Source organism: Vulpes lagopus, chromosome 4 (genome assembly GCF_018345385.1).
Source record: "Vulpes lagopus strain Blue_001 chromosome 4, ASM1834538v1, whole genome shotgun sequence".
Taxonomy (NCBI): Eukaryota; Metazoa; Chordata; class Mammalia; order Carnivora; family Canidae; genus Vulpes; species Vulpes lagopus.
This window is the reverse complement of record NC_054827.1, coordinates 122,637,801-122,659,685: the sequence shown is the minus strand read 5'-3', so window position 1 is coordinate 122,659,685 and position 21,885 is coordinate 122,637,801. Positions and strand designations below refer to the sequence as shown.

General features: G+C 58.7%; 2 protein-coding genes across 4 annotated transcripts; one reads left to right on the top strand and one right to left on the bottom strand.

Moving 5' to 3' along the window:
• Positions 1-87: 87 nt before the first annotated feature.
• Positions 88-5,190, bottom strand: TMEM129 (transmembrane protein 129, E3 ubiquitin ligase). Of its 3 annotated transcripts, none has more exons than XM_041752877.1 (4): positions 4,827-5,190; positions 2,391-2,865; positions 1,622-1,781; positions 88-1,509 (listed from the first exon to the last, which is right to left on the bottom strand). In XM_041752877.1, the coding sequence occupies exons 1-4, from the start codon at positions 5,029-5,031 to the stop codon at positions 1,261-1,263; spliced, it is 1,089 nt and encodes a 362-aa protein (XP_041608811.1). In that variant the 5' UTR covers positions 5,032-5,190; the 3' UTR covers positions 88-1,260. The 3 variants fall into 3 exon arrangements, with proteins under 3 accessions (XP_041608811.1, XP_041608812.1, XP_041608814.1); XM_041752878.1 differs by having other exon boundaries at positions 1,622-1,724; XM_041752880.1 differs by lacking the exon at positions 88-1,509 and having other exon boundaries at positions 1,623-1,830.
• A 79-nt stretch (positions 5,191-5,269) lies between these two features.
• Positions 5,270-18,016, top strand: TACC3 (transforming acidic coiled-coil containing protein 3). Its single transcript, XM_041752876.1, has 16 exons — positions 5,270-5,701; positions 7,405-7,567; positions 7,718-7,860; positions 9,629-10,561; positions 11,309-11,384; positions 11,583-11,700; positions 13,676-13,728; positions 14,019-14,122; positions 14,483-14,582; positions 14,678-14,782; positions 15,442-15,518; positions 15,596-15,639; positions 16,116-16,276; positions 17,290-17,396; positions 17,511-17,631; positions 17,814-18,016. Exons 2-16 carry the CDS (start codon positions 7,406-7,408, stop codon positions 17,877-17,879), a joined length of 2,370 nt encoding a protein of 789 aa, XP_041608810.1. The 5' UTR covers positions 5,270-5,701; position 7,405; the 3' UTR covers positions 17,880-18,016.
• Positions 18,017-21,885: the final 3,869 nt, after the last annotated feature.

Here is a 21,885-nt window from a genome sequence, read left to right as displayed (position 1 = left end):
AGCAGCCATAGCCACGGCGCTTCACTTCCCAGTTGGCTTCTCCTGGGCCCAGGGCGAGGATCAGGAAAGACAAGCCATTCCAGTGCGGACTTCAGACGAACATTTATTAAGAACCGTCGCACTCAGCTACAATAAATTCCCCTTTATAAAACTTTCCCTAGTAGTAAAAATAACCCGACCCGGCCTCCTCTGGCAGCCCGTGAGCTGGGGCTGAGGCTGGGCTTGCCGGCCCCGCCCCGATGGCCGCCAGCTGGGTCCCTCACCTCAGCGGACACAACAGCTGGGGGGGGGGGGCGCGGCTTAGGGCCCCACGCATGACCCCCCGCACACACACCCCCACAGCCACGAGGGCCAGGCTATTCCTGCCCTCCCCATGGGCCACCAGGAATGGGGAAGAGGCAAGTCATTCCGCTCCAGGGTGCAGAGCTGTGGTGGGCCCTGTGCTACGTCCCAAAGCACTTGTCCGGATGTAGGATGTCTCAATACCCATCTCCAGCCAGGAGTCAGGCCTGGCCTTTTTCGGGGCTCCTGGGGCAGCAGGAGGCATGGAGGTGCATGCCCTCCAGGAGAAAGGCACCCCCCCCCCCCACAAGCATGCATTTGAATTACAGGAGTTGATGGAAGCCAGCCCGACAGGAAGTCCAGAACCTCTGGGGGGGGGCAGGTAACTAAGTAGGGGCCACCCCACCCAGGAAGCCTACATAGTGCTCTCACCCTGAACTTGCACCCCTCTCTCTGCATCCTCACAGCAGCCTGGTGGGGTGCAGAGGGGACACTACCACAGGGCCAGCAGCCAGCCTGGACTCAGAAGCCTGGAGGACAGACTGCAACCAGCTTAGATGAACCTGGTTCTGGTGTGTAACTGAGAGGCAGGTGTGCTGCATAAAGTTAAGGCAAGTGGTTCAGGGTAGGGCCATGGAGGCAGACCCCTGGTCTCCCAGAAGATAGCTCAGGCAGCCTCAGAATGCTCTGGAAATGGGCCCCACGCCATACTGTGTTCGTGTCCAGCACCTGCCTCTACCTGGAGAAACAAGCAGCGAGGAAGCAGAGGCACTGAAGTCCCATCCCACTGCCACTGCTGCAAAAAAAATCTTCCTTTTTAAACAAAAACCCTCAAGCTCCATGAGGCTGGGAAAAGAGCCCCTGGCTGACAACACAAACAAGGGCCTGGAGCCCTGGCTACTCCTCATGGTGGCTGTGGGGTCCCTGGTAGGGCTTTCAGGGACCCCCAAGGCCACTCCTTTGCTCCAGCCAGAAGGCTCAGCGCACAGCACACACATCCAGGATGCAGAAGCGTGCACGGCAGGTGGGGCAAGGCACTCTGCTGGCAAGCCAGGTATCAGGGCGCTGTGGGTCTTGGCGGCTGGCAAACCACTTGCCCATGCAAGTGAGACACCACATGGGACGACAGTAGCACTGCTGGCACTCGCCCTCAGCTGCCTCTTGGCAGGTCTTCACCAGCTTCACACTGGCACGTGTCTGCATGCAACCAATGCATGCCTCCAGCTCCTGTGGGTGGGCCAAGAGGGTCATGGGGATCCTGGCCAAGTGGCTGTGGGCCCCACCCCCACCCCAGGGGGCCTGGCCTATGGGAACCCATCTGCCCCCACCCAGCCCTCACCTGGCTGCTGGGGACTGAGTATGTTGGGTTGACCTCCACCAGAGAAGCAAATGTCTCCAGGAACAGGTCGCCCAGGCTCTGATGGATGACCACGTTGGCTGCACTGCGGATGGGTGCGCGGAGTTTCTCACACAGCTCACCATACTCCGTGGAGTTCAGCCTGCACAAGGTGGGGGCTGCTAGGCTGGGGCCACTGAGCCAAGGCCCCTCTGCAAGGCAGGGAGGGCCATCATTCTTGCTGGGGATGCTGACATGCCTCCAGGAGACAGGGCACTCACAAACCTCACAGAACACGGGGATGGGGGCTCAGGTGCAGCCCAGTTGCCAGGTGAAGACCAGTCAGCAAAGATAGCCTTGAGGCTAGCACCCACAGAACCTGCACCGCCGACCTGCCCCCAAGGGATGCAGGGAGGGGCAGAGAGAGTTGGGGGATTGCAGCGGAGACAGAATGCCTAGCTTTCAACAAGTTCAGGCACAAAGCGGGTCACAGGAGGGGGACAACAGACAGTCCACAGTCTGAATGGGAGGAGAAGATCTCCGTTTGGGCCCCAGACCCAAGGCAATCACCAAACCTCGGTCCTGTACCACCCCCAAAGATCCCTAATGTGCTCCCCCCAGAAAAGGGCCACAAAAGGTACCTACGGGGGTGCAAGGGATAAAGAGCCTTAAGAATCCTGCTGGAAGGGTGGCTAGAAGAGTCTGCTCCACGTATTATCGCTTCCCAGAGTGGCCCCAGACTCATGCTCACCCTGGCCATAAGTGCACCTACCGGATGTTGAAGGCCTGCACGCCAGGGCTGGTGCCAGCCACGTGGATGGTAAGGAGCTGCACAGGCAAGTTGGAATCTGGGGAGAGCTCGTGCTGCTGTGACTCCGTCACGGTCAGGTGCACATCCTGTTGCTGAGCCACATGCACACGGTACGTGGTCACCTTCATCACCCACGTGTCTGTCACGATCACACGAGCACCGGGTGCCCCCGTGGCAAACTTATCAATCCGCCGGAACTCGGTGTTGACTGAGGAGGCCACAGCCCACCAGTCTGACTGCGGGAGGGCATAGAGCGCCAGGGTGCGGGCCAGTGGGTGGCGGGCCCACTGATCACAGGACCAGTAGTAGATCACGGTGCTGGCGATGGTGGGCAGGGTCACTGCCAGCAGGAGGAAGAGCTGCCAGGCTTCCGGGGCCTGGCCAAGAGAATAGAGCTGCTTTTCTGAAGCGGCAAAACACATGCCCACGTAGTAGCCTACAAAGAATGGGGAGGGCCTCAGCAGAGATCAGGACTGCCAAGCCATCGTTCTCCCCCCCCATAGTGACTACAGGGACCACAGTCCTGTCCCTGTATCTCCGGAAGGGGCCACTTACCCTCATCCCCAGCCCTGGCGGGCTCCCAGGGCCAGACCACGGTAGCCTAGGGCAGGTTGACCTTACCTGCCCTCATGGCTGGCCCAGCTCAACCTTTGCCCACGATAGTAATACAATAAATGAGGAAAAAGTGTTTTTAATTTGCTAGTTTAGTTTTACACAATATGATTAAAAAAATAGGAAAACCTAAAAAATGCAAAAACAAATGCAAGGATTTGGTGTCACCCAACGCAGAGGTACACGCTGGCCCTCCAACGGGCGGGATCTTGGCGTCTCAGCCCCACCCCCTCTGAGGAGGCAAATCAATGTGGCCCAATCCCAGAGCTCAGATTCGTGTGCCAAACAGTAAGCAAAGAATAATGGGGCACAGCCTGTGGGAGACAGCTCCAGGGCCCCTGCTAGCCAGATCCAGGGCCCCTGCTAGCCAGATCAGGGCCAACCTGCATGTCCAAACAACTGAAGTAATAAAGCAGATAATGGATACCTGTGCAAGCACGTTTAAGGCTGCAAAATAATAGTAAACATTTACTGTTGATTAAATTGCTATGTTTAAAGTAGTTCATGCAGCAAAAGATAACACATACAAACTCTCAAAGCTGCTCAAAATGAGTTCAAAAGAAAAAGACCCTAGGACCAGTCACCAGACCAGGCTCCACCTCCATGTGTCACTGAACTCCTCTCTAAGTTCTGGTTTCTCCACCCATGTGTAGCGTGGTGACAGCGTAGCCACTCACAGGCTTATAGAAAAGGTTGCTAAAAGGACTCCAGAAAGCTGTGGGGACCCTTAGTTCCCAGGTCAGAAACCCTACCCATGAGCCTCCCGGGAGCCCAAGTTCTGAGCCACACATTCCGCATCTGAGGAATGGGCTAATTAACATCCCTGCCTCACAGGGAAGCTGAGAAACCCATATAGTTATCCCAACAGCAGGCAGAGAGATCACCAATCGCCAAGAAGGCCCTGTGTCTGTCTCAGCATGGGCCCATCTGCTCCTCTTCCCAATGAGGCAGGCAGTTCTCAAGCACATGCCTGGCCTCAGCCCAGCCCCCTCTAGGCTGCTCTCCACTTGGCCCAGGCTGCTGAGCCCTGCTGCAGCGGGAAATTGTCGAGTCCACTGAGCGCTAGAGCAGGCCCCCTACCAGCCACCTGTCCTTCCAGACCTGCTTCTGCCCTGTATCCTCCAAAGAACCAGCCCCTCACACACACACCTAGTACCCCACTTTCCAGCCAGTCCCCTGTCCAACCAGCTGACAAGCCAGTCTTTCAGAGGTCTCCACCCAGGCCAATCCCTGGGCAGCGTGTGAGCCTCCTGGCCCGCCACACACACCATACCCTCCCAACCTCTGCACCTGTGACACCCCCATGGAGTCACCCATCTCTGCCTTCTTTCCCACCTTCCCTCCTTTCCAGAAGGAAGCTGGGACAAGGCCACCTGCTCTCCCAGGCCCCTCCACCTTCCTGTTACAATCAGTTAACTCCTGCCCTTCTCCTGGGAACTGCCCCCACGTAGTAACTCACGACCTATCCCAGCTGGGTGAAGCATCCCCCCCATGCCCGCCCCCCAACATCCTAAGCCCACGTTTCTTCCACCTACAAGCGGACAGCTGCCGCCAGCACCTTCCTCTCCGCTCCCGGGAGCAGCGGACGCGAGAGGCACAGGCGGTGGGCCCACAGCCACGGCTCAGAGTGGCCGCGGGTCCGCGCTCCCCCGACTCCGCTCCACAGGTTTGGCAAGCTCCAGGGGCCCAGCCGCCCCCGGGGCCCCGGAACTCGGCCGCGAGCCCGAGGGGGCCGCTTCCGCCCACCCAGGAGGGCCCTCCATGGGGAGGGTCCGGCCTGCTCACCGAGCGGCAGCAGCGAGTGGCACAGCAGCGTGGCGGACGTGCGGCGCAGGTGGTAGGGCACGAAGGCGGCGTCCTCGCTGCCCAGCCAGCCCGACAGCAGGTTCTGCACCGTGAGTCCGGCCGAGTGGAACTCGGTAGGCGTGAACACGAAGCACACGGCGAACACCAAGTAGGCCAGCGTGAAGGTGACCTCCGGGCTGTCCATCACGCTGCCGCGGCTGCCAGGAGGCCGTCAGGGAGAGCCCTGCGGTCCTGGACGGGAAACAGACACCAGAACGCCCAGCCGGTGGGCGTCGGCAGGTAGACGCCGGGCCGGCGCGGGGTGCTCTGGGAGATGGTGTCCCCCGCCGCGGGGCATTTTGGGAGACGGGGTCCCGCCCACAGGCTTGTGTGGGCGCGCTAGGAGACGTCACGTTGGCGCGGGGCACCCTGGGAAATGGAGTCGCCACGCCCAGCACACAGCCCGACGTGGTGAGACCGCGACGGTCCTCGCGAGGGTTTGGCCCCATCTCAGGACCCGCGTTGGGGGCGGTTCTACAGCTCGTCCCATTTTACACCTGGGGAAACTAAGACCGGGGCAAAGGCTGTCAGGCCCTGACCTCTGGGCGTGCAGCCGAGTCCGACAGCCCAGCAGCCTCCGCCCGCCCGCCGGCCGCCCGCCCCTTCCCACCGATGGCTTCCGGCGCCCGTCACGCCCCGCGGGCCCCTACCCCGGAAGCGGGACGTGGGCGTGGCCGCGGCTTCCGTGCGTCCCGCCCCCGGTCGCGCGCTGATTGGCCGCGGGCGCCAACCGTCGGTATTTGAATCCGCGGCGGGCGGACGGTCTCCCGGACTCGGCGCCTCCCGCTCCCTGGGCTTCGCGTGGCCGCCGGCAGGTAGGCGGCGGCGGCGGGGTCCCGGAGTCCCGGAGTCCCGGGGTCCCGGGCTCAGGGCTCCATCCACTCTCCTCCCCCAGCCCCCGGCCCCCGCGGCATCAGGGCGGCGTCTGCCCTTGACCGACATTCCTCCCCGCTCTCCGCGCTCCTCCGTGGCCCTGAGGTGCGCTGGCCGCGCCGCACCAGCCCCAGCGGCCGCCCGTCCGGGGACTCCTCCTCCCCGAGGTCCCGAGTTAACCCGGTTGCGAAGCCGCCCAGCCGCCCGATGGGCTGCGTTGTGGCGGTCCAGGGGGCCCGTGTGTCAGGGTTTCTCCGGCCAGTCCGCTGGCCGCCCCCTCCTCGTCACCTCCTGAGCCTGTCCAGCCTCTAGCACCACTCGCTTCCGAGCCTTGCACACGTGCAGCTCCCACCCTCAGGCCGGCTGCGCAGTGTCCAGGGGTCCCACCACTGGACCCCAATCCGCAGCCTTTGGGGGCAGCTTCCTACTATTCTTCCACGCTGCACCTGCGAGCCTCCCTGACTGCAGCTGCCCAGCCCTCCCGGTGCTGCCGATCCTCCCCACCTGCTTGGGTGGCTCCTGCACCCACCTCCTGTGCTCCGGGGCTGCCTGGCCCGGCCGCCTCTGCTCCGGAGCCGTCTCCCCGCTGTGGGTGGAGGCCGAACCCACGCACCGCGGGGGCTGTTTACCCCCTCCCTCACGTACCCCACAGCCATCCAGCTCCTTTCTGCTTTACCCAGGTCACACCAAAAAAGAATTCCCCTTGAGTTCTGTTTCACTCCAGCTTCCACATCCTTAGGGGCCTGCTGGCCAGCCAGAGCCGACAACTGCACCCCTGGCTGGCTGCAAGCCTAGGACCCCCTACTTCCCTCCTACCTTTCCCTGGCCTCCACATTCCTGCCAGGGCATCTTGTTACCCTGACTCACCTCTTTCCAGGCCAGCCTCCTTCCTCTGCCCCAGCTGCCCTGGCCTGGCTCCTCAAGCTATAGTCTCCAGCATCCCCAACACCAGAAACACCTGTGATACTCCCACAGATGGGTCCTCTGGTGACTCCTGGCTTGGGAGTGTCACACTGATGACGTGACCATCATGAGGACCTTGGGGAAGGAGGAGCGGGGGCTGTTCTAGAACACTCTGGGCCTCTGTGTAGGTCACTGGTGCATGTTTCTAGACTCCAGGTCTCAGTGTAGTCCCCATCAAGTCATGCTGCATTTTGCTGTTTGGTGCCTTGTCCAGCTCTTTCTCTGGGGCTGGGCCCTCATGAGCCCCCAGGGTGCTCCCTGTTTCCCAGCCTGTGATGGGAGAGCAAGCCACAGCACTCTTCTGTTTCTTGTGCTCAGCTGACTTAGCAGCCTGCTGGAGCTGTGCTGTGGCCTGTGCCTTAAGCAAAGGCCTGAGGGGAGACCCAGGCTTTCCAACAGCCCAGCACCCCTGTCTCCTGACCTTTACCACTAAACCCCAGTGGTTTTCAGGATCTGATTCTTCTTCCTCCCTTTACAGCCTGAGGGCCCTTACACCTCTTTTCTTGAGAAGTGACAGCTGCCCTAAAATAGGACAAGGATTGTCTGGCATAGGACATGCTGCCTGAGATGGGACCCACCTGTGCAGGAAGGGGACATCTCCCATGTGAGGCCAGCTTCTTGCGCTGGCCATTCATCCAAACTGCACAGCCCTCCCACTGACGCAAAGTGTCTGCTTTTCCAGAATGAGTCTGCAGATCTGCAACGATGAAAACGTCACTGGTGACAAAAGTACAGAAAACCATGAGTTCCTGTTTTCACCACCGGAACTTACTGGAAGATTATCTGTTCTTCGTCTGTCACAAAAAGAAAATGTGCCACCCAAGAGCGTAGTCAAAGCTATGAAAGTAAGCATGTTTTGCCCCTGTTAACTACTGTGTGTCACGCCTTCGATCACCCTGGGACTTGCTTTCCTGGGGACTTAAGGAAGTGGGCAGGGTACTGCTGGCAGAGTTGCTCAAGACTTGAATTATTGAACAGGTCTCTTCTCCCAACAGGTGACTTTTCAGACTCCTCTTCGGGACCCACAGACACATCGGATATTAAGTCCTGGCATGAGCAGGAAGCTCGAGGCTCCTTTTGCTCTGGAGGATGCTTTTGGGTTAGAAAACTCTCCTCAAAACCGGATCCAGAAAGAGAAGTAAGTTGTTGATGCTGCTTGATGTATTGCAATTTGTTTGGTTTGGTTGGTTGTTTTAAAGATCTTATTTAGGGGATCCCTGGGTGGCGCAGCGGTTTGGCGCCTGCCTTTGGCCCAGGGCGCGATCCTGGAGACCCGGGATCGAATCCCACATCGGGCTCCCGGTGCATGGAGCCTGCTTCTCCCTCTGCCTGTGTCTCTGCCTCTCTCTCTCTCTTTCTCTCTCTCTCTCTCTCTGTGACTATCATAAATAAATTTAAAAAAAAAAACTTAAAATAAATAAATAAATAAAGATCTTATTTAGGGACACCTGGGTGGCTCAGCGGTTGAGCATCTGCCTTTGGCTCAGGGCATGATCCCTGAGTCCTGGATCGAAGTCCCACATCGGGCTTCCTGCATGGAGCCTGCTTCTCTCTCTACCTGTGTTTCTGCCTCTCTCTCTCTCTGTGTTTCTCAAGCATAAATAAATAAAATCTTTAAAAAATAAAATAAAGATCTTATTTATTTATGAGACATAGAGATGTAGGCAGAGGGATCATGACCTGAGCCCAAGGCAAATGCTCAACCACTGAGCCACCCAGGTTTCCCTGATGTGCTGCAATTTGTAACCCCTCCAGGGGATGTGGCAGGAAAATTGTTTTGTCCTCAGTCACATCTGGTTGAGTTCCTCCTAGTTTCTGCTCTGAGCTCGAGCAGTGTGTTGCCTGGCTCGCTCTGCACTTAGCATTAGAGGTCATTTGTTAGTAGAAAAGCAAATGACGAAAAATACAGAACAAAGTTTAAGGGGTTTTTTGTTGGTTTTTTTTTTTTTAAGGTCTTTATATATTTTAAAAGAGAGCAGGAGTGGGGAGGGGAAGAGTGAGAAGGAGAGAGAACCTCAACCTCACACCCTGAGATCACCTCATACCCTAAGATCACGGCCTGAGCTGAATTCAAGAGTTAAACGCTCAACTTTTGAACTGAACTCAAATCAGACTGAGCCACCAAGTGCCTCAAATAAGTTTATGTTCCACTCCTTTACTGTACCTTTGCCAGCAGATTGGTCTGGGTTTTGTTTCTCTAATTTCATGAAATGTCTGATCACAACTCTAAGGAAGGATGCTCTGTGGTTATGGTTCTTTATTCACACCCAATAGGGACTCTTTTCTACTTGCAAGCCAGCCTTGGGTGTTCTCAGTGTCAAACCCTGCTCTGTCAGAAGGCAGAGCTCTCGATCTTGCCTTTCTCTTTGGTGAAAATCTTGACCTTCTTGTGCTCTGTTCCGGACTGTGTAGCTAGTGGCCCTTACCTGAAAGGGGGAAATCAGCTAGCACAGAAAACCTTAACTGATTAATTATTTGTCAGATCTGTACTATATCTCTCAGGAATCTGTGTGATTTAGGGGTGTTTGGGGTCTCAATTGGTGAATCCTCTGCCTTCAACTCAGGCCATGATCCTAGGGTGCTGGGATCGAGCCTCGCATTGGGCTCCTGGCTCAGCAGAGTCAGCTTCTCCCTTACCTTCTGCACCTCCCCCTGCTTGTGATCACTCGTTCTCCTTGTCTTTCACTACCTGATAAGTAAACTTTAAAATGAACAAACAAAACTTGTGTGATCTAGTTGGTCCACCAGCTTTGATTTATGAGGACATACTTGCTAAAGTTAATCCTAAGAAGAGTGTTGACTGAACATTCCTCTTTCCTGTTTGTAACTAACGTGTTCTCGTGGACTGAATTATAACTGAAAAGCTAATAGGTTCCTTAATATTAACTAAATTTGTTTCTAAAAAGTCAACAGCTTACAAAGGAGGTTGACCTCAAAATGACCAATGGAATTCTCCAGAAACCAATGATGACCAATGCCAACCCCCCTCCTGGGGATGTGAGAGCAGTCTCTGAAGATAGGCGGCATTCCAGTGGACCCACCTCCACTCACCTGGCCAGCCTGGATCCCTCAAGCTCTCCCCAGATGCCAGAAAGTCTTGAAAATCAAGTGGCTTCTCTAGGACAAACATCTGTGAGCCCTGAGCAAGCCTTGGAGGAAAGTGTTCGTTCTTATTTCTTAGAAAAAAGTATTATGTCCACCTCTGAAATCCTAGAAGACTCTTCCCAGATGGCTCCCCAAGACAGAACAGAAGACCCTCACAGAGCTTCCAGAGAAAATTCGAACCAGGTCCCTGCATCCTCATCCAGGGCTACTTGGCCACCTGGCACTCAGCCTACAGAAGCATGTGCAGAAGGACCCTTCGCAGACCTGCCTGGCAAGGCCCCAGCCAGCCCTGAGGACCCCTTTGGTCCTAGAAACACCATCCTGGACAGCTCTCTGAAGGCTAGAGGGGCCCCATCCCCAAGTCCTCAGAAGGAAGAAGATGATGACCAAAGGGTCAGCTCGTGGAGCAACAGACCCATAAGGCTAGAATTTGATTTCTCTGACAATGCCACCAGCAAAAGGGAACTGGGGGAGAGACCCAGCCTTAAACCTCCTTCCAGGGTATCAGAGGCCAGGCAGGAAAATGCACCCAAGGAGGTGGATGAGGAGCCCATTCCCCTTCTCCGGGGGTCTTACAACCTGGACTGGAACAAGCTGGATGACCCAGACTTTAACCCGTTTGAAGGTGGAAGAGAGGCCCAGCCCCCAGAAAGCCCCCAGAGCAGGCCAGCTGGACCTATGGCCAAGAAGCTGCATGCTGGTCCCGAGGCCACAGGGTACTCCCCTCTGAGCCAGTGAGTACTTGGTGGGGGCGGGGGGGGAGTAGCTAGCTGCTTGGTAGTGTGCACGCTAGAGGACCACAGACCAGAGATGCACATACATGCTCCCGAGAAGGGTTCTTGGGGCACACATAGGCTGCAGAGGCATGCTGGTCCTGGATCCCTAGACCGGGAGGGTGCTCACAGCCACTGTAGATTGTGGAGGAGCATCCATGGCGGAGCCCCGTTCCATCCCCTCCACAGGGGTGGGGCTATCCACATGCTTGCTAAGGGCATTGTCTATAAAAAAACTGGAAATTTAGGAAGCTCTCTAGCGAATTCTGTCTGTAGTCCCAGAGCCAGTGGAGCGGCTCTCCATGCTTTCTGGGGTGCTCTGGCCCTCTCATGGTGCTCTCTGGGGATGGCTGCTTAGTGGCCACTGTGTGCTGGGTCCCAAGAGGAGCTTAGCCAGTGCCCAGCCACTTGTACCTGCAGCTTGTTGGTGGGACGTGTTGGGGCTAACAGTCCGGCTAGGGAGGATCCTGGCCCTGGTAACTGGTGACCCTCCCCCGAGCATGTTTGCCAATGTCCTAATGAAACAGGACCAGCAAAGCTTTGGGGGTGGCTCCCAGAGCAGACTCAGCCTGGGAGCTCCTGGCCGAGTCCCATGAGCACAGGATTCTTGGGCAGTTGAGGTGGGCAGGGGTGGCCCTGCCACTCAGGGGAGTCTTCATGAGGCAGCTCCAGGCTAGGGCACAGGCCCTGCTGACCCCATCTCTTCAGGCAGGTGCCTACGGCCTCGGCAGAGGACGCACATGAGGTGCAGACGGCGGCAGGGACCCCAGACACGGCGGGTGAGGTAGGGCCACGAGCACAGCCCATGCCTCCATTGTGTGGGTCCTTGGGCAGAGGGGGGCTGGTGAAGATGGGGTGGGACGCAGGGCAGCACCCAGAGCCTCCTACACACCCCTATCCCCCCAAGACACGGGGGGAGGCACGGGTCCCACACGGGACCTCTGGTGCCCGAGCTGCCCAAATTGAGCCGGCCTTCCTGCAGGAGGGAGCAGCAGAGCGCGCAGGGGCATCCGCTCCAGCAGGCAGCCTGGGAGGTCCTCCACAGGACCCGGAGCCAGCCTCAGACCCCAAGGAGGAGTGCTTCCGAGACCCCACTGAGGGTATGTTGCCCCCAGGTCACTTATCTGTCCCCACCACCAGGGCACTGCTCCAAGCACTGGTGTTTAGAGGTGTTTTTCTGGAGACTCCGTGCTGTGACTTGAAGCAAGGCGCCCAGAGGCCACTGGTTTCTCAGGAGACGGATGCTCTCAGGATGTAGCCCTAATGTGAAGGCATCCTGGGGCCAGAAATTGGGCTCAGGAAAGCGGGCTGGGGGTGGGGATGTGGCTCTGCACTGCATATACATGGGTGGGGCCTTGCCAGTTCTGGGGGAAATGCTTTTGGAGGGGAGCCCAGATGGGGCACAAGCACCTCTGACCTCTCTGACACAGCAGGCCCTGAGGTGGTTCCAGGGGGAATCTGGAATTGAACTGCCTCGAGAGCCGTAAGGCAACGTGATGGGCTCCCTATTTAACCTGCACACCTAGAGAAGAGTGGAAATGGAATGCAGGGTTGGTCTGTGGAGGAATGATCCCAGGGCTCTCACCACTGTGGCACAAAAGCCACGGAGACTCTGGAGTCCTGTGAGTCCCACGTCTGGTTTGTCTTCCTGCGCGTCAGGTTTTCTAGAGTCCTACACCTTGTACCACAACATCAGCATTTCCTTTCCTGGCGGGTAGCGCAGCACCGCGCAGATGGGCCATAGTTGGCACATCAGTCCACCCGTTGGTGGGCGTCGGGGTTGTTTGCCCTTTTTGACGGTTTGAAGGTTGCTGTGAGCTCTCACATACATGTGTTCATGTGCCTGTGAGGGTTCTGTTGTCTTGGGCATAAACCTAGAAAGTGATCTGGGTCATGCAGTAACTCTGGGTGAAACTGAGGAACCACCAGGGTGCTTTCTAAAGTGGCTGCAGCATATAAGGATCTCAGGGCACCAGTGTTTGAGGGTCCCGATTTCTCCAGGCCTTGTCGCCGCCAGGGCCACTGTGACCCGATTCCAGCCGTCCAGGGTGGGGGTGCAGGGGGCCAGGTGCACCTCCGCATGTTTTGACCTGCATCTTCCTGGTGACGAGCCTCTTTCCTGTGCCTTTCAGACCTTCTGCAGAGTGTTTGCTCTGGTTCTTCCCCTGCTGTTCCACTGTTGCGTTTTTATTGTTGAGTCGTCAGGGCCTTTGGATCTATCATAGGTGGGGACTTCTTACCAGACGTGTGACATGGAGGGAACCATCTCCCATCCTGTGGGCTTCCTCCCTCCTGATGGTGTTCTTTGAGGCACAGACGTTAACCTGAAGTCCCATTTATCTTTTTTGTTTTTTTATTTGTGTTTTTGGTGTGAAGTCAATACCATAAGGATTTACTCTTACATTTTCTAAAAACATTACAATTATAACATTTACATTTGATTTTGAGTTAATTTTCATAGATGACGTGAGCCACCTTAGATTTTTTCTAAACATGTATGTGTGTGTGTGTGTGTGTGTGTGTATGTATATATATGTTAATCAGGAATCGAGGGACTCTCTAGGGTAGTTCTAAACAGTAGCTCTTGGGCAGCCCGGGTGGCTCAGCGGTTTAGCGCCGCCTTCAGCCCAGGGTGTGATCCTGGGGACCTGGGATCGAGTCCCGCATCAGGCTCCCTGCATGGAGCCTGCTTCTCCCCCTGCCTGTGTCTGCCTCTGTGTGTGTGTCTCTCTCATGAATGAATGAATTAATTAATTAAACAGTAGTTCTTAACCACGGCAGTTTGGTCCTGGGGACACTTGGTCATCATGCCTGGAGCGAAGCTGTTCAGCTCCCGCAGGACACAAGACAACCCCACAAAGTGCCCTGGCCCCAGGAGTCATTAGCGTGAGACCAGAAACCCCGCTACAAAGCACAGAATTACTGGCTGCAGGTCCAGGCTAGGCAGGGAAAGGGATTGTCCTAGCCTCAGCGCTGCAGGGCGGGAAGCACTGGGGTACTATTTGCTGTGCCCAAGCAGCAGGACCCGCCCACCACGTGGGCCAGTAACGGCTGCCCTGACGCTATGCTTCTCAGTCCTAGGCACGGGAGCTGAGGTGGACTACCTGGAACAGTTCGGGAGTTCCTTGGTGAGTACCTTGCACCTTCGTGGTGATCTCTTCCTGAGTATGCTTCTCAGGAGGGAGCTCTTTCTAGAACAGCCCTGAGCCACCATCGCGCCTCTTAAGATCATGATGGCCCTACTGCCCCACTGTGGTGTCCACACCTCCCCGGGAACCTCCCACCCAGGGCCCTTCCCAAGCCACACTCACAGCTTCCAATGCCCATCTCTGCTCCCGTGCCAAGGTAAACTCAAGTGCACACTGCCCTATGCTGAGGAAGGCCTCCTCGGGTGACAGTGATTTGCTTGTCCCTTCAGTTCAAGGAGTCAGCCCTGAGGAAACAGTCCTTGTACCTCAAGTTTGACCCGCTTCTGAAGGACAGCCCTCGGAGACCAGTGCCTGTGGCACCGGAGACCAACAGGTACTCCTCCCCCCGGTCATGGGGCTTCAGGATGGCCATTGGTCAGTATTTCTAGACTAAGTGGGGACATGCCAATTCCAGCTCAGGAAGGTAGACTGTAGCAGCATCCCCTGGAGCCTCTCAGGTACCCGGGAGTGATTGTGGTCAGCTGCAGCCCCTGCCTGTCCTTGTGAATGAGGCTCTGTGAGCACATGGGCACCCCCCTCTCCTTCACGGTCTGCGGTGGCCTGTGCTGCAGCAACAGAGCCTTAGGCAGCATCAGGCCATTGTGACAGAGACTGTGGGGCCCAGGACCCAAAGACCTTTCTTCCTTGGCCTTTGGGGAAGCTGGGTACGCTTACCTTCTATTTTGGGTCTCAGCACACAGGACCTCCCACAGGACATGGCCGCACCTCCCTCAGGCAGCCCACCCGAGGCGAAGCTAGTGGAGTTGGATTTCCTAGGAGCCCCAGATGCTCCCGTAAGTGATACAAAGAGATGCCTCTGGTGAAAGGGGCGGAGGGTTAGCTCACCGTGCTGCTCTGGGAGCCCTCTGAGGGCTTGTCACCCCCACAGGTGCTGGATCCGCCTCCCTGTGTCTTCGGGCCTGGAGGCCCGCTGCTGCCCTTGGGCTCCATCGTGGATGTGCTGCAGTACACCCAGAAGGACATGGATGCAGCGGTGAGGGCAAGGCGTGGCGTCCACGGGCTGCTGAGGCCAACGGCTCTGAGCACCAGCTTTCCTTGGGTGGCTGCAGGGAGAACTGGACATGTCCACTTACGGGCTCCCCAGCCCAAGGACCTGGAACTCCTGTACTTCTGCCTGTTTACACGCTGAGGGTCACAGGCATCCTCCAAGGGCACTGCTCCGGCCACCTTGGGGTGGTAAAGCAGGACTGCTGGGCCTTGCACCCCCATATCCCTTTGCTGCCCCGCTGTCCCTGGGATGGTATTTGGCCTGGCCCCTCCTGGGACCCAGGCTGGGATATGCCCCTGACCAGACACATCCAGGCCACCTCTGCCAGCAGCTGAGTCCTGCCCTGCTCTTAGTGCCCCATGGCCACTGTCCCGCTCAGAGCTAACCAGGAGCTCACGGCGTCAGACCCCTTCCCCTCTGCAGGTGGCTCTCCCAGCCTTGCCTATGGCTGAGGATGTCACCCATCCACCCACAGATGTGTTCTCCCTGGGCACTAGCTGGCCGCAGTACCTCCTCCAGTGAGGCACCAGGTCCTCAGCCTGCCCCAGGCTCCTCACAGCCAGCCCCCCAACTCTGACACGTTGCCCCAGAGACCCTGGGCACAAGGTGGTACCCAATGTCCTTGTGACGTGTGGTTTGTGCAGGTGGAAGCCATGAGAGAAGAGAACTCCTTGCTGAGGAGCAGGTGTGACACACTCCATGCAAAGAATCTGGAAATGGGGTAAGGGCCGTGGTGGGCTTGGGCGGCTTGGGTCCACCTGCTGCCCGGGGTCACCAGCACGTCTGTTCTTCCCACAGGAAGATAATGGACGGGTTTGAGGGGATCGTGTATCAGGCAATGGGTGAGTGCTGCTGGCCTGGGCGCCTCTGGCAGAGCAGTCGAGGCCAGTGAGGGAGCATCTGGCAGTCACTAGAGCGGGTGGCGCTGGGTGGGCATCTGGGGCCTCAGTGGGTCGGTACCCATGGTGTCCAGCTGTGGATGTGTCAGGCAGGCTGAGCATGAGCACCTCACCTTGGGCGAAGCCTCAAGCTCCGGGGGGCCCCTGGCCTGGGGACCCACTCCAGAGCCGCCCCAAGTTCCTATGATCCCCCCCACCCCAAGGGCTGGCATTGAGGCAATGGCTGTTTCTGGGCTCTCGTGCCCCTGTCCCCCAGGCTCTGCTCTAGAAGGCCACCTTGGAGAGGGGCCCTGTCACCCGGCCCTTAGTGGGTCCGGCTCTCCTCCACCACCATGCATCCCCTGCTTCCGGTTTGCCATAGTCTGTGGCACAAGCACTTGCTCCTCTAATCCCAAGAATGTGTTTCTCTTCCCTTCAAGAGGAGGCTCAGAAACAGAAGGAACTAGCAAAAGCTGAAATCCAGAAGATTCTAAAGGAAAAAGACCAGTTGGCTGCAGACCTGAGCTCCATGGAAAAGTCTTTCTCTGACCTCTTCAAGCGGTTTGAGAAACAGAAGGAAGTGATCGAGGGGTATCACACGGTAGGTGGCGGTGGGTGGGCCTGTGCCCGTCCAGCAGAGGGTCCCAGAGGAGGGGAGGGCTTGGCCCCCAAGCCAGCCTGCCTTGTGTCCTCACGTTGGTGGGGGCTGCAAGCTGCTCTCTCTCCAGGAAGACCATGCAGCTTGGCACTTGGCTGTGCCCAGGGTCGGGGGAGGTTCCTATCCATCAAGGGGCGCGCAGCACGAGCTGTGGGGCCTGGACTGGAGATGGAGCCACGGCAGGCCAAGCAGGTGCCTTCTGGAGGAAGGCCTGGGCCACACACACCTCAGTGGTCCCACCACATGCACCTGCAGGAGTCGGGCCACACATGGGGTGACCTGGCACAGGTGGATGCGTTCTGGGGACACAGCAGGGCCAGGGCTCCCCTGCGGCTGACCATTTCTTCCTCTGGGAGGGGAGGGCACCTAAAGGAGCTAGTCTCTACCCAGAGGACATAGGGAGGCACATGTGTGGCTTGCAGTGACCGTGTAGTTGCTGGAGGGGCCTGTGGGGTGGTGGGGGAGCCAGAAGGTGCTGCCTGATGTGTTGGATGGAGGGAAGCAACGGGCAGAACTGACAGGTCCCTGTTGCCATGAAGGACATTGGGGCCTCTGCCTCCAGCCTTCCCCCTGCCTACAACCTCCCTCCACCTGTGCCTCTCAGCTGTTGCTTTGTCATGGTCTGAAGCCAGAGCTCCGACTGCTATGGGGCTGTGGTTACGTGGCCCTCGGGACAGCCCCAGTCCCTGTCTACATCTTCCCTCCTGTGGCCAGCGATGCCCGCCTGAGGCCTGGGTGCTGCGTGACCAGCAGGTTGAGGGGATGGGGGAGCTGTAGGCAGCGGTGGCAGCTGTGAGGGGCTGGGTCCATCCTGAGCCACACACTGGGGGCACCAGCAACGTCCTTGTGGCCTTACTCGTTGGGCCCGTCCACACCTGACCAAAGCCAGGCCTGGGGGGGGGGGGGCTCTGACAGTGGTGCCCTGCTGGCGGTTCATGTTCACTCATTCTTCAAAGAATGAAGAATCTCTAAAGAAGTGTGTCGAGGATTACATAGTGAGGATTGAGAAGGAGGGCCAGCGGTACCAGGCCCTGAAGGCCCACGCAGAAGAGAAGCTCAAGCTGTGAGTGCAGCTGGGAGAGCCCCAGCGGGGCTGGAAGTGGGTGGAGAAACGTCCAGCAAGTCTGGGGAGGGAGCTCCTGTGCTGACCTCTCAGCCTTGTCCTCTGTGTCTCCAGGGCCAGTGAGGAGATCGCCCAGGTGCGCGGCAAGGCCCAAGCGGAGGCCCTGGCCTTCCAGGCCAGCCTGAGGAAGGAGCAGATGCGCATCCAGTCACTGGAGAAGACAGTAGAGCAGAAGGTGGGCTCATGGACCCACAGCACCTGGGGGTGGCAGGGACCTGGAGCAGAGGCTGTTGGCCAGTACCCAGAAGCAGGGACTCAGGGCACCCGGCTCTCATCTCGGACTCAGCCCCATGGCGGATAAAGGGGTGACTTAAATCCCAGTTTGTTTTCTTGAAGATTTGGACTTTTTTCTTTCAGACTAAGGAAAATGAAGAATTAACCCGAATCTGTGATGACCTCATTTCCAAGATGGAGAAGATCTGACCTGAAGCCCCTCCCCCCCCTTTCTGTATATCTGTCTGTCTGTCTGGGGAAGGTTTTGTGTTCTTTCCTCTCACTTAACCTCTGGTTTTTAAACTAGACTACTTTAAGAAGAGTAAATAAAGTTTCCCTTAGGTTCGCATGTTTAGGTTGCTTGGTTTTGACTACAGTGCAGGTTTCTGGCTTTGGCCAGAGGGTGACTCGACCCCTGCTGCTGTGACCTGTGCACCTTGCGGTTGCCTGAGTGCCAGCCCTGCCCTTGACTTCACACCACCACGCAGTCCCCATGGGGAACCAGTAGCGCCCCCATGCTGGTGGCTGGGACGTCAATGCTGCCCACCCCCACGAGTGTGGGTCCTGCCCATACCTCCCACAGCAGGCTGGCCTTCTGGCCGTGCCCTCACAGCATGGCCCCTGGATGCAGCCAGATAGATACCTGTCCCCAGGTGGTGCTGGGGTGCTAACGCTGTCCTCAAGCAGGCAGAGGGCACAGGGGAGAAAACACCCGTGGACGTAGGTAAGGAGAGGCTCGTGCCCAGACCTGAGGACGAACGGCCAGCAAGAGGGAGCAGGCGCCCAACACCAAGCCCAGGGCGGTGTTGCCTGTGAGGAGGCCTCAGCATCCCAATGCCACCCAGGGGTGGGCAGCACTGATGTCCTGACCCCCAGTAGGGGCGCTGCCAGCCGCAGGCCTTGGCACAAGATCCAGGGTGGGAGGTGACTATGGGGCCAGCCAGCAGAGCATCCTGGACTCCCCAGGTGGAGAGCATGTTTGTTCTGAGCATTTGAGGGGACGTGCCTGGTACTGGGACAGAGCCAGGCTAGGAGCAGGAACTGAGGGGCCCCCGACTCCAGGCCTCCCCTGTCCCCCGTCCTCTGTCCTCATGACCTTCCTGCCCGCAGTCCCAGGATCTCTGCCCTTGTGGCACCTCCCATCCGTAACCTCCCTCACTCAAGAACCCCCAGGACTGGCCCCGGCAGGTGCTGCCCTACAGCCATCACCTCTGCTCAAAAGCCACTTCTCAGAGTGGCCTCCTTGACATCACCAAGCCAAACCGGGTGCGTCTGGGGGCACCGGTGTCCGGGAACTCCCTTGGTAGCCATGCCCAGGCCCCTGCAAATGAGGCCTCCACTTAAGTGTTCTTCCCACGCAGAGGCCACCCCTTGCTGCCTCCCAGCAAGCAGGCCAGGCTGACCCCCCCACAATAACCCGACAGGCTCCTCCACCCGGAGCTCTGTGATTCCTCTGTACCACTGGCCGTGCCCCCCTCTGCTCCCCTGTTCCCCTGCGAGAGGTTAGGGTTAGGGCACGTGGACCCTAGAAGCCATCCCCTTAAGAGCAGAACTGGGTGTCGCAGGGTTTGTGTACAATCAGCTGGCCCTGGCTGGCAAGGGGGTGTGGGCAAGAAGCATGGCACCACCCAGGCTGGCCCAGCTGCAAGGCCTGCCCCTCTGAAGCAGCACTCTGGGCCGTCCTCATCATACGAGCTCTTCCCAAGGATGACTGGGGCTCCTGCTCTTGACATACAGTCCCTCCCACCCTACTCCAAACCTCGTAACCTCTTCCTTGCCCGCCACCCCACGTGTCAGCCCTAACCCTGTCCCTGGGACCCACCTACCTGCCCTACACAGGAACCTGCCCCAGCATACTCCTCCCCTGCACAGGAACCCCCACCACACCCCCACCAAGGAAGAGCTTCAAGAGCCTACTGAGGCCCACAGGGACCAAAGGCCACAGTGGGAGAAGAGGCCGGGCAGGGCACAGGTTGTGGGCAGCACCTCTTCTGCCTGGGGACAGGACCGGGCAGCCCTGCAGCCTCATTGGCCCCACAGGCACGTCTGGCATGGGCAGCACGGTGGCCACGTGGCAGCAGGGCTCTTGCCTCTCTGCAGGGTCGGGGCTGCCCTGAAGAGGTCTGTAGGGGCAACCTCCTCACTCAGGCCTGCCTGCCTGGCCTCTCTGCCACCCCCCCTCACCGAGTGCTGCCGCCGGGGCCCTGTCCCCTGCCGGGGCCTCTCTGAGCCAGGCCAAGGAGTCTGCCCAGAGAAGGCCAGTCGGGGCAGCAGGCCGTGCTGAGGACACGGGCCGCCGGGCAGCATCCTGGGCCAGGAGCCTCTCTCCGGGACAAAGGGGCCTTGTGCGGCTGAATGGGTGTTTATACTGGAGCCTGAGCTGACTCGGGGCTGCAAGGCCGGGCAGGCCTGGCACCGGTCTTCCCCGGATAAACACCGCCAAGCCAGGCATGCGGCGCTGCGGCTCAACTTCCGCACCCTGCGTTCCCCGCATGCGATACCCACGGCGCCTGGGGACACAGGGTCTGCCTCCAGGTCCCCAGAAAGGAGCGGGGGGGAGGGGGGAGTAGGGTCAGCAGGGTGGGTGCAGAGGCCTCGTAGCCGGGCACCCAGGGGCTGCCAGCCATCTTTCTCCTGCCCGGGACATGAGCACCCCAGGGTGCTGGACCCCCCCGCCAGCCTGTGGAGAATCTTCCTCTTATGAACTGAATGTGCATCCCCAAACTCCCGTGACAAGTCTAACCCCCTAGCAGGATGGTATCAGGATGGAGCAGGGGTTGCTTAGGTTAGGTAGGTCATGAGGGACTGGGACACTCGGCATGAGTGCCCCACCTGACCTCCCCTGACCTGTGGCCACCACACCCCGCTGCAAGGGCTGCTGGCCAGGGGTTGCCAGCCACGTGGCTCCATCCCCCTGGGGGAGGAGCAGGGGATTGGCCACCTTTGCGGCCCCCAGCTGTAGGTCACCATCTGTTCCCCCTCGCCATTGCCTCTCCCTGAAGTCAAGTGCTGCCTCCACCCACAGCTGCCCCCAGCCCCAGTGGAACCCCACACTCTCCTTGGCCCCTTAGAAGGGAATGAGGATTTCTGCGTGGCCAAGTGGGTGCCCAGAAGGCCCTTTCTCGGGCAGGCCACCCCGTCTGTGCCACTATGCTTTCTGGAAAGACCGAAGGGCATTTGTGCTGTGTGTGCATGTGTGACCTGGGCTCTGGGCTCCCTCACTGGCCCCTCTGCTACCCTGGGTGTGCTGGGCTCATGTCACTCATGCCTTCTTGGGAGGTCCTGGCAGGCAGAGGCCAGCAAGCCACCATACCACTTTGGTCCCAGTGACTGCTCTCTAGCCCCAAGCCTGCTCCTGTTTCCAATGAGGCTGCATGAGGCCAGAATGCAGCCCAGATGGGGTGCACTCAGGAGGTGGGCACATGTGTCAGGGTGTGTGCATGAGGTGGACAGCATGCCTGTGGGGGCTACACATGTGGGGACATGCCCCCCGGCCCTGCTCCTAGAGGCCTCCATTCCCAGGACCCCTGCACTGCCCGGCCTGGCTCCTCTGACCCTCCTGCTCTCTGACCAAGGCTGTGAGGCAGCCGCTGGGCCAGGAAGCCTGCAGGGGGTGCCATTGGACTGGACTGGGCTGCCTCCTGCCAAGCCTCCACCCTGGGGCCCTGCTCAGCTGTTGGGGGCACCCATCCTCCCCCCTACACCTCCCCTCTACCCAGTAGATCCCCATGCACCAACCCAGGCCTGCCCCAAAGTCTAGCAGGGGTGCTGGGTGAGGAAGTCCCAGGGTGGGGCCAGCATCATCCCCTGAGGCTCTGGGCAAGCTGGGGCGGGGGGGGGGCGCGGGGTGGACAGCCCCTTCCCTCCCTGCCCAGTCTTTGTCCAGCAATGTTGGGGGTGGGAGGCACTGCACCCTGGCCCCCCTGATCACCAGCCAGGCAACAGGGCACAATAATACTTCAGGAGTGGGCCAGACTCTTCAGAGAAAACCCTCTGCCCCCAACCTGGCCCTGGGCTCCAGGTGTCTGTAGAGTGAACACAGGGGTAGACAGACGTGTAGGCAGCAGGAAACCAACCCCCAGGTCCCCTTGCTCTAGGACATGCCTCCTGCAGACAGCGGGTGCACTGACAGGGTGTACGAATGAGTGAGTGGGAGAGGGAGGGAGGGAATGACCCAGTGAGGGGAGGCTGTGCCCAGCACAGGAGCCAGGTGCCC